General features: G+C 58.1%; 1 protein-coding gene across 2 annotated transcripts; it reads right to left on the reverse strand.

The window, feature by feature from the left end:
* Positions 1–783: 783 nt before the first annotated feature.
* ENO1 (enolase 1) lies at positions 784–14,061 on the reverse strand. 2 transcript variants are annotated; one of them, XM_062190381.1, is made up of 12 exons: positions 13,966–14,061; positions 12,168–12,261; positions 9,603–9,698; positions 8,271–8,329; positions 6,330–6,399; positions 6,093–6,226; positions 5,523–5,745; positions 4,115–4,312; positions 3,799–4,000; positions 2,727–2,835; positions 2,369–2,427; positions 784–1,184 (listed from the first exon to the last, which is right to left on the reverse strand). In XM_062190381.1, exons 2-12 carry the CDS (start codon positions 12,250–12,252, stop codon positions 1,115–1,117), a joined length of 1,305 nt encoding a protein of 434 aa, XP_062046365.1. In that variant the 5' UTR covers positions 12,253–12,261; positions 13,966–14,061; the 3' UTR covers positions 784–1,114. The 2 variants fall into 2 exon arrangements, with proteins under 2 accessions (XP_062046365.1, XP_062046364.1); XM_062190380.1 differs by having other exon boundaries at positions 13,953–14,057.
* Positions 14,062–17,089: the final 3,028 nt, after the last annotated feature.

Here is a 17,089-nt window from a genome sequence, read left to right on the forward strand (position 1 = left end):
CATGTACCCAGGGCTTGCAAGGTAAGCCCCAACAGCAGGGCCAGCACCCTGGTGGCAGCCGCTATGTTGTCCGGTCTGTAAGGTTCTCCCCTACGTTAGAACTGTCACCTCAAATGGAAGTGCTGGGAAATGCTGACATTAGAACAAACTTTAAGATTTACTAATGTGAACTTGAAGACTGAGTAAACCCGATGTCAAACGCCCCAGCGAGACTGCACGTCCTGTCCCGTGATTGACAGCCCTTCCAAATCAACCTTCAGATTGAGATCTTTGAGCTGCCATGTGCATGGCCACAGGTGGAAGCAAGGCTTTGCTTGTCAGTGTTTGAGAGCAATCCTAGGCCACAGTGGGGTGGGTGGGTGGGGGCCTTGGCCGTGTCACACACTGCACCCACCCAGACTAAGGTGTCCAACCTGGAGACCCCAGGAGGCCTGGCACAATCAGCCAGGCCTTAAGAGGGGCTGAGGTTACCTTAAGAGAAGAAACCCACCTAAGGCCTGGAGACCCTCCCCTACTGCCCTCCAGGGGTCGGACCCCACCCCCACCCCCAAGCTGGCTCTGAGCAAACAAGCCCTGCAGGCCAGGGCAAGGGGTCCAGGGACCTCCCTTGTCCTCCCACCTTTGACCTCAACGCCCCTTCCCAAGAACCTATGTGAAGGTCCTCTGGACCCCTCTTCTTGGCTCTGACCATGACCAAAGCCCACCCACTCCTGCCCTGCCCCGAACACTGGCCAGGAGCAGTCTCCCCGCAGTGGCCCACAGCCCCGCCCACACACAGCCCCGTCACAGTCACTGAGGCTCTTTATTTTGCACAGATGCTGCCTGTGGGGACCTCGACCTCGGAGATGACAGTGGAGGAGAACGCAGCTCCCGGCGCTGGCTGGAAGCAGGTGAGGAACGATGACGTACTACAGGGCTAGGGTTCCCAACAGGGGTCCAGCTGGTCGAGCTTGGCTTCTGCCCAAGTTCTAAGGAAGCAGTGGCAGGAGAGGGGAGCTAACTACTGCAGGCCCCAGCGAGCACTGGTCGGGGGCCTGGCGCTGCCTGCACCATCGTCGGGCAGGATCCCATCAGCCGGCTGGGGGCTGACGGCTCAGGCTCACTGGGCCACAGCTTACTTAGCCAGGGGGTTTCTGAAGTTCCTGCCGGCAAACTTGGCCTTGCTGCCCAGCTCCTCTTCAATTCTGGAAAGGAAGAGAAGAAAAACTCAAATCTCAATGCGGTACAAGGCTGCCCCCTACAGGTGAGGCCCAGAACCCTCCAATTAGTCCAGCTTCTGAGTGGCTGGAACAGCCCAGCACTCTGCTGCCCTTCCTGCCGGGTCAGCCCTCCTTGTCCCTGCTCCCCCATGCTCTGGACTGGCTTTTGGAATATGAATGACCCCACTTTTTAAACATGCAATGATAGGACCGTCCAGCTTCTACACAACATTGGGAATAAACAGGGCGATGATGAGGGCAGGGAGAGACAATCGGCGGAGTGAAGACTTGGTTCTCACCTTGCAGAGCGACTACTGATCTCGGCTATGTTAAAACAAGACCTCCCCCAAAATACATTCACAAGTAAAATGACTCTGAAATGTTCCAGCAAAAACAGAAAGTGCATGGCAAGCCTTATACCCAGGGGGTGGGGAAAGGGAGTGCTTCCTGTGTTCGCCCTGCTGAGCGTGTCTGGAAGTCTCCAGCATGAAGGGACAGGACACAAGAACTTATGAAACAGGGCAGTGGGTTAGCCCATCAGCTGCAATGCCAGCTGCTCCAGCTCCCTAATGCACTTGGGAAAGCAGTAAAAGATGGCCCGCGTGCTTGGGCCCCTGCCACCCATGTGGGAGAGCGACCCAGTGGATGGGCGATCTGTTTCTCCCTCTCTGTAATTCTGCCTTTCAAATAAATAAATAAATAAGCCTTTAAAAACAATAAAACTTATGAAGTGGATGTGCTCTTCCCGAGTCTACAATAGCCACTAACACAGGGCAATCTTCCACGTCTAGGGGCTTGCCCAGGACACGAGCAGACAGGAAGGGGGAACCAGGACATCTGACACTTTGCAGGCTGCTTCATCTCCTTACGCCCTGGTGCCCTCAACCCAAGACAAGGATCAATGAGCTAAAACAGGAATCACTAATCTCCGCTAGCTGTAAGGCTATGGCTGAATTGTTAAGGTGTCCTGTTCTCTCACCACAAGATGGCAGCACTGCACAGATCAGCACCTCGGGCAGCTGCTGCCAGGAGCCCTTTAGTCCACGCCTGACTGCTGGGCCTTGGCTCGGCGTGCCACACCCCAACCTGTGCCCACCCCAGAGCCGGGGGTTCCTGGCAGAGGGCAGAACCCCTAGTGGCTGCCCTACGTTATTGGGAACGCGTCATACCTGAGGAGCTGGTTGTACTTGGCCAAACGCTCAGATCGGCAAGGTGCACCAGTCTTGATCTGGAAGGAGACAACAAAGGTCAGGCTGGCTGCAGTGGATGCGGGAGCTACACGGGCTATCGGGCAAGGAGAGGGCACCACGGCAGACAGGAGTTTCTCAAGGAGGCTCTGGGACCTGGGAAGCAGGAAAAGCTGTGCCCCTGTGCCCCCTTGGTGTTCAGGGGGCAACTGTCAAGCCCGGTAGCTACAGGCGGACACGAGGAAAAAGTCAGACAGACATGACTCCCACTCCCGAGAAGCGGCCCCCTCCCCACCGGGCCTTCCCAGGAAGTTGAGGACAGAGAGGAGCCGCCCCTTACCTGCCCGGTGCACAGCCCCACCACCAGGTCAGCAATGAAGGTGTCCTCGGTCTCCCCAGAACGATGAGACACCATGACGCCCCAGCCATTGGACTGGGCCAGCTTGCACCTGGAAGCAGACAACCCCAGGGCATGACCTCATTTCCTGACACCATGACCAAAGGCCTGGGCACAGCCGGAAGGGCTCCCTGGCCGTGGTTCCAACACTGGGCTCAGCCTCCTGAGGGCAGAGACGACTGACAGAGCCCCTCCTGGCACTCATCCACTGACTCCTGCATCAGATGTTCAGGCCATAAAGGAGCCAGGATCAGCCCACCACTCAACACCCTGACCCTCGTGCTACCACTGCCCTGGAGGGGCCGGCGCTGTGGTGTAGCAGGTAAAGCTGCCACCTGCAGTGCTGGCATCCCACACGGGCACCAGTTCAACTCCCAGCTGCTCCACTTCTGATTCAGCTCTGTATGGCCTGGGAAAGCGGTGGAAAATGGCTCAAGTCCTCAGGCACCTGCACCCACACGGGAGACCCAGAAGGTGGTCCTGGGGCTCCTGGTTTCTGATGGGCTCAGCTCCAGCTGTTGCAGCCATTTTGGGGAGTGAACCATTGGAGAGAAGGCCTCTTTTTATGCCTTTCAAATAAATAAATCTTTAATAAAAAATAAAAGCCTGCTGGCGCCATGGCTCACTAGGCTAATCCTCCGCCTGTGGCGCCGGTACCCCGGGTTCTAGTCCCGGTTGCTCCTCTTCCGGTCCAGCTCTCTGCTGTAGCACGGGAAGGCAGTAGAAGATGGCCCACCTCCTTGGGCCCTGCACCCACATGGGAGACCAGGAGGAAGCACCTGGCTCCTGATCGGTGCAGCACGCTGGCCATAGCAGCCACTTGGGGGGGGGGGGGTAAACCAACGGAAAAAGGAAGACCTTTCTCTGTCTCTCTCTCTCACTGTCTAACTCTGCCTGTCAAAAAATAAAAAAATAAAAGCCCCCTGGAGTTCACATGGGAGGCGTCACGACTACAGGCGGCAGGACGCACAGCTCAGCTCGGAGCCACCAGCCACCCCCTGGGGCAGACACTCACGCCTGCAGGGACTCGGTCACGGAGCCGATCTGGTTGACCTTGAGCAGGAGGCAGTTGCAGGACTTCTGGTCCACGGCCTTGGCAATCCGCTTGGGGTTGGTCACCGTGAGATCGTCCCCTACCACCTGGATGCCTGCGCTAGCCGTGAACTTCTGCCAAGCTTCCCAGTCATCCTGGTCAAAGGGGTCTTCGATGGACACCACTGGGGAAAGGAGACGCATCTCGTGAGAGCACGGTCCTGGTCCCCAGGCCTCACCACGCCTCCCCCACAACTGCGGCACAGCGGCCGGAGGCGGGAGCTGCCACGGGCACTCACCTGGGTAGTCCCTGACGAAGGACTTGTACAGGTCGGCCAGCTGGTCGGGGGTGATGTACCTGCTGGCATCATCGGGAGACTTGAAGTCCAGGTCATACTTGCCAGACCTGAAGAACTCGGAGGCGGCCACGTCCATGCCAATGACCACCTTGTCAGTGTAGCCAGCCTTCGCGATGGCATTCTTCAGCAGCTCCAGGGCTGGGAGGAGATGGAGTGTGGGTTAACGGGTGGGTCGCTGCCTCTGGGCCCCGGTGCCCCAAAGTGGGCAAGTCAGCACCGACTCAGAGCCGCAGCTTCCTCACCGACCGGTGCCCCCAGATTTAGTGCCTGGACAGCTGTGCCGGCCACGATACAGTTACAGTGAGCGGCTGACATCAGCTGTCCTGGGGACAGGCTTTAAATAGAGCAAAGGCCGGGATTCCAGAGAACCCTGGACAGTCAGCTCCACGTCCAGGAATGCAGGCCCGGGCCGCCGGGCTGGCGTCAGATGCATCAAACACCCGAGCTGCATGGCTACACCAGGGGCACGGCCACTCTGTCCATCAACAACGGTGAGCAAGCAACCTGCTAGGACTGAGCCAAAAAGCAGGACAAGTAATTCCTTCCTTTTACTAGTTTGCCTTAAAAGCCATAGAAATGTGCTCACACACTTCTTATTCTTTTAATATATTCATATTCGACACATAAGTAAGTATATGGGTTTATGGGACGTTACCTTTCTAAAATAACTCGGCAGTGACTGACTCTTGTCCTCAGACACCTTCCACACAATCCTCACATTTAACCACGCCCCAGACCTCACAGCCAACCAAGGATGACTGCAGGCCGGTGCTGTAACACAGCAGGATAACGCCCTGGCCTGAAGCTCAGGCATCCCACATGGGTGCCGGCTCGACACCCGGCTGCTCCACTTCCTGTCCAGCTCTTTGCTATGGCCTGGGAAAGCAGTGGAGGATGGCCCAAGTGCTTGGGGCCCTGCACCCATGCGGGAGACCTGGAGGAAGCTCCTGGCTCCAGATCAGTCCAGCTCTGGCCATCTCAGCCAACTGGGGAGTGAACCAGCAGATAAAAGACCTCTCTCTACCTCTTCTTGCTCTGTGTAACTCTGACTTGCAAATAAATCAATCTTAAAAAAAAAAAAAAATGACTGCAGCTGAACGCACTGCAACGGCTGCCAATCCCATCCCTGGACCAGGGGCCACTGCAGAACAGGAAGGGGAACCGACCGCCTGTCCACCCAACAAGCCTCACGTGCAGCCACCAGGCCATTCAGACGTCAGACTGACAAGCTCCCACTGTGCCCCAAAGCCCTGTTTGCAGGGTCTCGAGCCCGTTCCCAGAGGCACGCTGGGGGTGGGGGGTGGACAGTGCTCCCAGCCCGGCTCAGGCCATCTTCCTGTGCCTCTACCTTCTTTATTCTCCAGGATGTTGGGAGCAAATCCGCCTTCATCCCCCACGTTGGTGGCATCTTTCCCGTATTTCTCCTTAATGACGTTCTTCAGGTTGTGGTAAACCTCAGCCCCGATGCGCATGGCTTCCCGGAAGTTGGCTGCACCGATGGGCAGGATCATGAACTCCTGCATGGCCAGCTTGTTGCCGGCATGAGAGCCGCCGTTGATGACGTTGAATGCCTGGGGAAGGAGGAGCGCAGTGGCTTGGCAGCGGGTCCAAGTCCTGGTGAGCAGGCAGCCCCTCCCACCCAACACCGGTTCACAGCTGAGCCCAGGGCAGGGCCGGGGTGGCTGTGGAATGCTCGATGGGTCCCCGAGAACTGCAGAATTTGCTATCAGGAGAGGCGTGTGCTACTGGCAGGTGACAAGGAATGCATTGCCATAAAACATAAAGGACCTGGGCAGGGTCACGCTTAGCAAAGGGCAGAGACCCAGAGCCTGCCTCATCTGCTGGGCTGAGAGTCAAGGCCGAGGTAGCTTCTGGGCTCCACTTCCTGGCTTGCAAAGCCCCCCTGGGCCCTACTCACGGGGACTGGCAGGATGACTTCCGAGTTCCCAGCCAAGTCAGCGATGTGGCGGTACAGGGGCACCCCCTTCTCCACGGCGCCAGCTTTGCAGACAGCAAGGGACACCCCCAGGATGGCGTTTGCACCAAACTTGGCTGCAACAGAACAAAGTCACACTGAGGCGCTTCTTAGCAGCCAGGCCGACCTTCAGCCTCAGTGCCGCCACCTCCCCGGCACGATGCCAGCTCGAGCCCTCACATTTGTTCTCTGTCCCGTCCATCTCGATCATCAGCTTGTCGATCTTCTCCTGCTCCACGACGCTCAGCTTCTGTAAGACAGGGAGGTGAGGCCTGGAGGGCAGATGCCACCGTCTGCACAGCCCTGCTCTCCTGCCACGGAACCTGTGAACTCTGCACTGCAAGGCCAAGGCCAAGGCCACTCTCAGATTGTTTCACAGGCAAGGGGGGGAGAACGGGAGCCACAGATCCGCCGTCCGTGCTCATCAGCGACAGCTCCAGGCGGCAGTGACAGCCAGGGCTGTGCGACTGGAGTCCAGAGTCACCACACACATGGCTCACTCCCAGGGCTGAGCCCCACCAAGGATGGCTTTGCAGCCAATCCCTCCCCTGCACAGGGAGGCAAGTGGGAGTTTCTGAAGGCATCGAAGGTGTCTGATCAAAATAACCGCTTCAAATGGATCAAGATTTTATTTGAAAGGCAGGTTTAGCGACGTGGTGCAGTGGGCTAAAGCCACAGTCTGCAGTGCGGGCATCCCATATGGGTGCTGGTTTGAATCCCAGCTGCTCCACTTCTGATCCAGCTCCCTGCTAATGGCTGGGAAGGCAGCAAAGGATGGGCCAAGTCCTTGGAGCCCTGCAGCCACGTGGGAGACCCGGCCTAGACTGACTGTGGCAATTTGGGGAGTGAACCAGCAGATGGAAGACCCCTGACTCTCCCTTCTTTCTTTAACTCTGCCTTTCAAATAAATAAGTAAATCTTTTGAACGGAAAAAAAATAAAAGTTACAGGGATAGAGATCTTCCATCTGCTGGTTCACTCCCTAAATGGTCACAATGGCTGGAGCTGAGCCAGGCCAAAGCCAGGCGCCAGGAGCTTCTCTCCAGGTCTCCCACATGGTTGGCAGGGCCTGAGCACTTGGGGCGTCCTCCACTGCTTCCCCAGGTGCATTATTGGGGAGCTGCATCTGAAGTGGAACAGTTGGGTCTTGAACTGGCAACCATATGGGATGCCAACATCACAGGTGGTGGGCTTTACCTGCAATGCCACAATGCCAGTCCCCAAATTGATTTTCAATAAAAACTAGTATTTATCTTTAACTGAACATGGTAACACATGACTTCACATCTAATGTTCCCTCTGAAATTGCCTCAGGTCCTGGTGACAGTTTGGCATCTCTTGCTGTCCCGACAGGCAGCTCTGCAACCAGCAAGCAGCTGCCCAAGCTGCCAGGGTCCTGACTGACCTCCCGGTCAGGTTGAAGTGTGTTCCCCCAAGGGAAAAGGACGCCCAGGGAAGCCCTGCTCGAATGTCAGTCATGCCACGTGTGGGCACAAAGGGACACAGAACAAGGTGTGCATGAAAGACTGGCACAATGGGCATGTGCAGGCAGAGCAGTAACAAGGAATGTTGCCTGGGGACCGGCTGGACAGGGACCAATTACTGAGAACCACAGAGGCCAGCCCTGATGAGCAAGCTGGGACATGGACAATGAGGACAACAGCGCCTCAGCTCCCGCTGCGGCACAGGTGACTCTTGCGACTGCTCCCACTAGGGAGCACCACAGGGAGCACGAAGACACCAACCGCTCGGCTCAGGCGGTTGGGTCGCCAGGGCCCTGGCCGTGTTCTACCTAGGGCTGCTCTACTCAACAGTTTGAGTGCTGAGGTTTCAAGATTTTATTTACTGAAAAAACAGTCAGTAGGGATCCAGCAGAAACTTCCAAAGGTCATGCAAAATTAGCCACCGTGGACACTCCTGCCCCCCACTGCTCCACTCCAGCTCCACGTGCCGACAGGGGACACACAGGCCATGGGCAGGTTAGCGTGACGGCATGCAGACAGGGACCCCAACCGGCTTCTGCAGCTCTCAGAGTAAGCTCTTCTGTGAAGAGGGAAGGCCCGGGGCCTGAGGGACGCTCTGGTGGCATCAATAGACATTAGTTATCAGGAGGAGGTCCTACCTTGCTAACCAGGGCAGGCGCAATAGTTTTATTGATGTGCTCAACAGCCTTTGAGACACCTAGAAGGAACAATCAAACCAAATTACTGACATTAATTCAAAACAGGAGGCTTGAGCAGCACTGCTAGAGATCTACTGAGGCTGCTGTCCCAGAAGCCCACCAGAGACCTGCCGTGGGACCACTGCTTGAAAACCCCACCCCCTCCCCTGGAGGCTGAGCGCTCTTACCGAGGACCCCCAGGGGTTAGAGCCACACACAGAGCCCCCGTTCAATTCCCCGGCTGGAGGTTAGTCTGCAAGACCATGCACTGGGATACCAGCTGCACAGACTCAAGGACTTCCGGTTGTTACCTGAGTGCACAGGGCTGGTGCCAGGAACTCATTAATATACTTAACGGGTCTGGAGACGCCTGCCCAGTCCAGAGGACAGAGAAGGAAAAAGAGAGACTCAGAAGAGAACAGGCTGTGAAGCACACAGAGTGAGAAAAGGCGAGGAAACAGGAAGGCAGGAGGGCGCCGCAGGGGCCGGAGCGCCCGTCTGGGTGCACGCTGGCTCCTGCCCTCAAGGCATGGCACCACCCTGCTCCAGCGAGAGCAAGGCCCCCGCCCGCGGGCCAGCCGTGCACATGCAGGCGCCGCCCGGCCTCTCACCGGCGGTTGTGATGCCCCTGCCCGGCAGCCATTTGACTTTCTCCCTACTTCCCTGAAACTGACCACCACAGGCGTGCTGCATTGACGCACTGGGGGCCCTCTGGAGGCCCAGGAACCCCTCCCAGGGTGCTAACGCCACCCACTGTGGAACACACGTGGGACGGCCTCACATGCTTCCTGTGAATGGGCCACACGGCTCCATCTCCAGAAGAGCGGAAGCTATGTCAATACAGACAGCTCAGCACCTGAGGGGGACCCTGCCACTTGGCAGCCCCTCTGTCGACCCCCAGCAGAAACCTACCTACTCCCGGCAGTAGGCCACAAGCTGCCCTCCCTAGGCCCTGTGGAGGGGAATGGTGGGCCGGACCCAGAAGCCCTGCTGGGCAAAGGGGAAGACCCCTGGGCAAGAGATGGCATTAGTTAACAGGACCACTTCCCACCCTGGGCCCAATCAAGGCTGGAGACAGCTGCCCACAGCAATGAGCAATGGAACTCCCGGCCTGGGTTTACAGGCTTTGGAGCCTTGGGATCTGTGCCCCCCGGGCCTGCTCTCCACATGCTGGGGCACCGTGACAGTGGGTCTACCACTACCCCGCGCAAGGCCCCCCCAGGAGTATGCAGGTCGTGCGGAAGGCCGGAGCGGGGCTGGAAGCAGAGGCTGGGTTGTGGGTCCAGGCCTTACCCTTCCCCATGTAGCGAGTCTTGTCATTGTCCCGCAGCTCCAAGGCTTCGTAGATTCCAGTTGAAGCACCACTGGGCACAGCAGCTCGGAAAAGACCTAGATGAGGAGAAAACAGGAACAATTAAGAAATGTGGTGATGGGGGCTGATGCTGCGGCGCGTTGGTGGCACCGGTATCCCCTAAGTGCCAGTTCCAGTCCAGCTCCCTGCTAATGCATCTGGGGAACAGCAGACAGAGGTCTCAGTCCTCGGCCCCTGCCGCCCACGTGGTGAACCCCGACACAGTTCCAGGCTCCCGGTTTCAGACTGGTCCAGCCCCAGCCCTTGCGGCCATGTAGGGAAGTGAACCAGCAGATATGAGATCTCTGTCTCTCCACCTTTCAAATAAAATCTTACAAAAGAAGAAACAGTGAAAATGGCAGCCCGGATCCCCTCCCACACACAGGAAACAGTGTGGTAATGGTCACGTTTCCACCATTCTGCAGTGCAGCACTTCCCTAGCTCAAGTCCCAGGTGCACACAGGCCCCGGGGACCTCGCTGACAGGCAGTCTCACAGGGGAGGCTGGGGAGCCTGAAGCTGGCCTGGGCCCAAGCCAGGGAGGGGATCGGCGGTGCCCTCGGAGCTGTGCTCAGCTAGAAAGGCCAAGCGGGGACTTCGTCAGCTCGGGAGGAGCCGCTGGTCATTTGCCTCGGTTTAGACTGCAATGACCACCAGTCTGGGGTCTCCGCCCCCAGGCAAACTGGCTGAGGGGGAACAGGAATAAAGACAAAGGGTGCAGTGTTCACATCACTAGGACACAATCCTGCATCCAGGAACCAGACCCGTGCTGCAGCCCAGACACGGCCACCGCTGGACAAAGCGCGAGGTGGGGCGTCAAGACCTCCGGTTTAGGGGAGAGGGACGCACAGGCAGCCTCGGGAACCCACCAGCAGCTCTAAGGAATTTTCCATCTGAAGGGAGCTGGGGGCAGGGATGTGGCGGCAATACACAGAGAAGAAGAAAGTCCTCCTCCTGCTCTGCTGCAGGCTGACTCACGGTGACTCAGCCCTGCCGGGCCAGCGGGCTCCGCTCAGTGACTGCCCGAAGCCGCTTTCCCAGCCTCGCCCCAGCCCGTTCATGAAACAGCGGGGGAATTACTGGAAGTAACCAGGGCTGAAAAGGCAGCAGATTTTCTTCTTAAAAAAAGGAGGGGAGGCCGGTGCCGCGGCTCACTAGGCTAATCCTCCGCCTTGCGGCGCCGGCACACCGGGTTCTAGTCCCGGTCGGGGCACCGATCCTGTCCCGGTTGCCCCTCTTCCAGGCCAGCTCTCTGCTGTGGCTAGGGAGTGCAGTGGAGGATGGCCCAAGTGCTTGGGTCCTGCACTCCATGGGAGACCAGGAGAAGCACCTGGCTCCTGCCATCGGAACAGCGCGGTGCGCCGGCCGCAGCGCGCCTACCGCGGCGGCCATTGGAGGGTGAACCAACGGCAAAAGGAAGACCTTTCTCTCTGTCTCTCTCTCACTGTCCACTCTGCCTGTAAAAAAAAAAAAAAAAAGGAGGGGAAAGCCCTCATTCTGTGGCTTTTCCCATGGCACACTGCAGAGACTTACGGCCAGGAAACATCAGAGCCCTAGACTTCCCCAGAACCCCAGGTCAATAGCCCTTAATCCAGGAGTGCTATAGGGACACTGGCTTGCACTCCCGCACCTCCTGCCTCATCCAGGAAGGATCCAGCCACACATCTGCCAATTCGGGCGTGGGCATGCCATACCTCAGCCCCTCCCCCACAGCCAACTGACCCAGGAGCTCACAGGGCACAGGTTTTGTTTTAAATGCCAAGAATCTGTGAGACAAAGGCTCTGTCCTACAATCTCCACACCACCGCCAGCCAGAAATCACAGCCTGTCAGCATGTGCAGAGCAGAAAGAAAAGTGTCTACAGCAAGAATTTTTCATGCCTAACACAGCGTAACAGAGAGAGAGAGAGAGAGAGAGAATCTTCCATGTACTCATTTATTGCCCAAATGCTTGCAGCACCAGGGCTGGGGCAGGCCAGAAACTCCACACAGATCTCCTAGTGGGTGGCAGGGAGTGGCGGAAGCTCTGGAGCAGGACCTGCTGCCTTTCCCAGGCACACCAGCAGGACCCTGGCTCACCAGCAGAGCAGCCTGAACTCCAACCAGGTAATCCAACTGGGATGCGGGCACGGCAAGAGGAAGCTTAACTTGCTGCTCCACAATGTCCATCCTCCATCATTTTTAAACAAGTTTTTGTTTTATTTTCAAAGGTTCATTTACTCATTTGAAAGGCAGAGATGGAGAGAGATCTTCCACCTGCTGGTTCATTCCCCAAATGACTGCAACAGCCAGGTCTGTTTGGTCTGGGTCGAAGCCAGGAGCCTGGAACTCCAACTGGGTCTCCCATGTGGGTGGCAGTGACCCAAGCACTTTGGGGCCATCTTCCACTGCCTCCCAGGTGCACTAGCAGGAAGCTGGATTGGAAGTGAAGCAACCATCCTGCTGGCACCCCACCCATAATTTGTAAGCAAATCTTCAAAATGGAGTGTGGAAACTGAGGCGCACGTACCTTTGGAGGTGTAGAGATCAACCTCAACGGTGGGATTCCCGCGAGAGTCAAAGATCTCCCTGGCACAGATCTTGAGAATAGACATGGTGAATTTCTGCGGGGAAACACAGTTTTTATTTCCCATAAACCACTACACAGCATTTGCTCATTCACTCGAGGGTTCCTGGACCAGGCGGAATCTGCACTGGCCTGAATGCTGGCTGCAGGAAGGCAGGTTAGGGTTAGGGGCGGGAGGCTGGAGGCATCGCTCCATCCAATCTGGACGGGGGGCCCCATCCTGGAGGCCTTCACTTCCACGGTTCAAGTCTTGCCTATGAGCAAAAAAGCCTGACAACGTGTGCCCCTCGGAGAAATCCGATCCAACTGAAGAATTAACACGTCGATGCGGCCTGGAGTTGGAGGGTCGGCGTGGAGTTAAGAGGACCAAGAGCAAATGGCAATGGCAGGCCACTGGCAAACCATCTGGAACAAGGCCAAAGCCGGAGGCGAGGCGGCCTGGCTTCCAGTACAACGGGGCCCGATTCATCACATGAGATTTGACGCGTCTGGATTGGTGGACGCCCACTCAGAAGGGCTGAGGGATACTGAGCTCTCTGGGCGCTGACCTTTGCTACCGCCACTTTCTGGGCCTCTTCAACTCCAGTGTTTGGGTCTTTAGCAAGATAGGAGACGCCCATAATGACCTCTGAGCTGGGTATCTTTGAAAGGGCATTTTACCTCAATTTAAAAAATGTAACTATGAAATGTTGTAATCTGTGCATGGAGGAAAGATCTATCTTTGAACACTAGGGTGCCTCAAGGGAAGACACCGCCTTAGTAAACACCTTAAAAAATTTTGTGGATTTGCAGCAACAAAGAACGATGCCACAAAAGCCCCCTCCTCTTTTCTTCTTCTTCAAAGAAGAAACTCATTGAGCAACTTGCAGAACTCAAGTGCAAGACAGGAACTGAATTCGTATGCAGAAGCCATGATCTCCGGCCCCTGACACCTTCTCTGGAATGTTCCAGAGCAGCAAATGGCATCATTACTTTTAAGTTTCAAAATTAGAAATTGAAGCCACTTCTGTGCAACAACGGAGTTTCACTCCTCGGTCACGATAAAGGTATCCACGTTTTATCTAGTATGTTCCCAAGAAGGCAAATCTGTTTCAAACTCATTTTCTAGTTTTAAAATTTTAGGTAACTTTTTAGTTTTAGCAAATTATGTATCTGGGTAACTTCCGCTTCACCACGCTGTTTGCCGATGCAAAACGCACCGGTCTCCCGCACGCCGGCCCTGCCTGCGACATAGGCCGAATCACGAAAAGCGATTTATCTCTGGACACGAACACACCGTGCCTCATCTTCACATCGCGGAGAAACGCGACCCTGCAGGGGCTGGGCTGGGCCCCACGGCCGCGCGGAGGCCGGCCCGGTCCCCGCCGCCCCACGTGCCAGCGGCGGCGCGCGGGACACGCGGAGGCCCCGGCGGGTCGCCGGTGGGGGAGGGGACCCGGCCCCTTCCTCCATTTTAGGACGGGCCGGCGCCCACGGGTCTGTCCCGCAACGCCGCCACTGCCGCCGCCCCCAGGGCCCGCGTGGGCCGCGCCCGGGCCTCCAAGTACCGTTACCTGGCTTCCCTCCGAGGTCGCAGGCACGGCCGGGCGCCCCCACGAGAGCCGGGCCCAGCCCCCGCCCAGCCTCCACGCCACGCGGGGCCTGCGTCTGCGTGGCCGCCGACCCCCGCCGGGAAGCCCAGTCCGCGCGGGCTCCGACACCCCCGCAGGCCGCCCCCGGAACCCTGACCTGGCCGCCGGACCTTGTGGCTCAGGGAAGACGCAGAGGCTGCCGCACACACCGCCGCGAGCGTCCGCAGAGTGAGACTGCGCGCCCCGAGTGCCCCGACCCCGTCTCCTCGCCGCCCGCCCGACTTCCGGCCCCGCCCCGCGGCCCCGCCCACTGCCCGCCTCCCGGGCACGCCCCCTCGGCGCCGCCTCGCCGTTGGCCGGGCGCGCCGTCACTCGGGCCCTCGCCTCCCGGGGCGGGTGGGGCTGCCGCCGCCGCCGCCGCGGCGGAGCAGGGGGCGACCGCCTGGGGACGGGGGGTGGCGGCCCCGGGGACCCCCGATTGCCCATCGGCAGTGTCAGGGTGCGGGCGAGGCCCCTTCCGGGGACACTAGCCGGGAGCCGTCCTGAGGCGGGGCGGGACGGCGCGGCGGGCATGAGCGCTCGGGCCTCCGTCACGTACTGCGAGTCCCGCACGCGCTCAGCGTCGCTCGGGCGCCGCACGTCCGGCCGCGTCCTCGGTGCCGCCCTCGGCGCCCGCCCGCCGGGGCCCGGGAGACCCCGTCGGCGACGAGACGCCGGGTGCCGCACGCCGGGCCCTGCCGCCGCGAGCGGCCGGCCAAGGTGACCCTGGCCCTTCTGTCCTCGCTGCGGCGCGCGCCCGGGGCGAGAGGCGGTCCCTGCCGCACCGTTCCGCGGCCCGGCCGTGCGCTTTGTGCTGGGAGAGGCCCTGTCCCTTCCTGGCCCCCTGCCCGGCCCCGAGGCCGGCCCGGAGCCCCCTGGCTTCGTGGCTCAGGTCGCCTCGGGTAATTGTCCACGGCGATCTGACAGCTGAACTACAGGCAGGGGTGGTTCTGCTCGAGGAAGAACCCACAGCGACTAAAAAAAATCACGCACACCCCCTCCCGGCGAGGCCTGAGTTTTGGCTTTTCCGGCCCCTGAGCCATGACCCAGGGCTCCGTATCGTGCACTGGCTCAAACGTTCCGAAGTTGCCATTTTTCTCCTGGTCAACTGTCAGAACTGCTTGTCTGCCTCATCCTCTCGTGTTTTGTGTGTTTAATCGCCAGGGCTACTGGCATGGGTCCTGCGGCCCTGGGTGATGGATCTGAGTCCACGGACGAGGAAGGAAAGCAAGGAAGCCAGGGAGGAGGTGACTTTGCGGTGTTTTGCTAGGGAGCACATGAATGTTGTGAGTTGGGTTTGAGACTTCCCCAGCGAGACACGGACATTTTTGGCTGCTTGACACCAGCATCCCAGCCCCGTGACTCAGCAGCACGGTGAACGGGCAGCCTCGGCCAGGCTTCAGAACCGAGGAAATCAGACCCTGGGAGCTGGGTCGTCTGAGGTGTGGCCCTGAACAGGCTCCAAACAATCTTGACATTAAAATGGTTAGAGAGAGATAAAGACAGCGGCGGGGCGCGAGTCCCTGCTCCCTGGCCAGAACCAGTGAACCTAGCAGGAAATCAAAGGCAGAGCTTGCTCTCGGCCCCCCCCAGCGCCGTGGGCCAGCACTCCCACCTCGAATTGTAGCTCAAAATATTAATGATTGGCAGAAACACTCTCAGAGGTCTTCCAAAACTCGCAGGCTGCCACGTGCCTAGATACCCCTCCTGTCTCCCTGGCCACTGCGGCTTTGTTAGCAGGCGGTGGATTTTATGTAGATGTGTTACCGGCGAATGGCAGGGTTCTTGTCTTCAGGCAAGAAAGAATTCAGGCGTGAGACAGTATTGGAAAAGTAAAATAGCAAAGTTTATTAGGGAAGGGGCATCCGTAAGAACAGATGGGCACCTCTCCAGACAGGGCCTGAGAGAGTGCCCAGTCACTCGGAGCGAGGTTCCATGGTTGAGTGGAGAGAGTACACCTGGGCAGGCAGGCGGGCGACTCAGCAGAGAGGCAGAGGGCTGAGTGCGCAGTCAGGTTGAGGCCGGCCGGGGGTTTTTAAGGAGATGGGTCTTTGTCTTTACACATCTCCTCCCGAAACAAAAGATTTAGTTTTGCCCTGAAACTATCTGATGGGAAGAAGCCTAGCTGGCGCCCTCCTGAGCTTAGAGGAAGGGTGAGCAAGACCCCCTGGAGAATTAGGATCCGCAGAAGGGTATTTGAAATGCAGTTACTGGGCTACGTCTGGAAGGTTATCAGGCTGAAGGGGCGGGGACCCCCCTGCCAGGTTATCAGGTAGGAAGGGGCAGAGCAGGATGCAAAGGCCGGGCTGCCCCTGAAACCTTATCGGATGACTTTGAGATGCAGATGCAGATGCTGGACATAGATGTCTCTTCTTTAGGCCTTTGTCACACACGTAAGCTCATATCTGACTTCCTACCTAACACTTGGAGGCGGTTATTTGTTCCCCACTTTCCGTAAGCGTGGGGAGCAACTTTACTGCACCAGCAGGTGGAAGGTACTCGCCTCGCTGGTGGGTAGAGAGGAGGAACGAGCGTCCGAAGCTCTCAGAATACCCCAGTTTGGGCCGGCGCCATGGCTTAACAGGCTAATCCTCCACCTTGCGGCACCGGCACACCAGGTTCTAGTCCCGGTTGGGGCGCCGGATTCTGTCCCGGTTGCCCCTCTTCCAGGCCAGCTCTCTGCTGTGGCCAGGGAGTGCAGTGGAGGATGGCCCAAGTGCTTGGGCCCTACACCCGCATGGGACACCAGGAGAAGCACCTGGCTCCTGGCTTCGAATCAGCAAGATGCACCGGCTGCAGCGGCCATTGGAGGGTGAACCAACGGCAAAAAGGAAGACCTTTCTCTCTGTCTCTCTCTCTCACTATCCACTCTGCCTGTCAAAAAAAAAAAAAAAAAAGAATACTCCAGTTTGAAGCCCCGCGGGCAGCCATGACTGCCTGGATTACCAATTCCAGTAAAACCGCTGGTCAGCTGAGAAAGGGATGTACACTCTGTGAAGTTGTCTCCAGCCAGCCAGGAAACCAGTGTGGGAGGAGGGGCCCGGGAGGGAAGATCCCAGATGAGTGTAGAAGACCCTTGGGGGTCAGGTGGATGGGCCCTGTTCCTACAGAGTATGAGGGTTTTGTGTGTGTGTGTTGATCACGAAGCCTTTTGTCTGCACCAGAGACTACAAAGCGTTTAAGCATGTCCGCATACCCACCTCCAGCTTAAGAGGTGGAGCATTAGCGGTGCTAACATCCCCTGAGTTCCTCCCT

This window comes from Lepus europaeus, chromosome 5 (genome assembly GCF_033115175.1).
Source record: "Lepus europaeus isolate LE1 chromosome 5, mLepTim1.pri, whole genome shotgun sequence".
Taxonomy (NCBI): Eukaryota; Metazoa; Chordata; class Mammalia; order Lagomorpha; family Leporidae; genus Lepus; species Lepus europaeus.

Bases quoted from the DNA above. Each gene is read 5' to 3' on its own strand.
- ENO1 (XM_062190381.1), bottom strand. From the start codon at position 12,252: ATGTCTATTCTCAAGATCTGTGCCAGGGAGATCTTTGACTCTCGCGGG. The intron at 5,746-6,092 runs GTGAGTAGGGCC...CTCCTTCCCCAG, and splicing joins AAGTCATCCTGCCAGTCCCC to GCATTCAACGTCATCAACGG. The intron at 1,185-2,368 runs GTATGACGCGTT...CTTCCTTTCCAG, and splicing joins AAGTACAACCAGCTCCTCAG to AATTGAAGAGGAGCTGGGCA.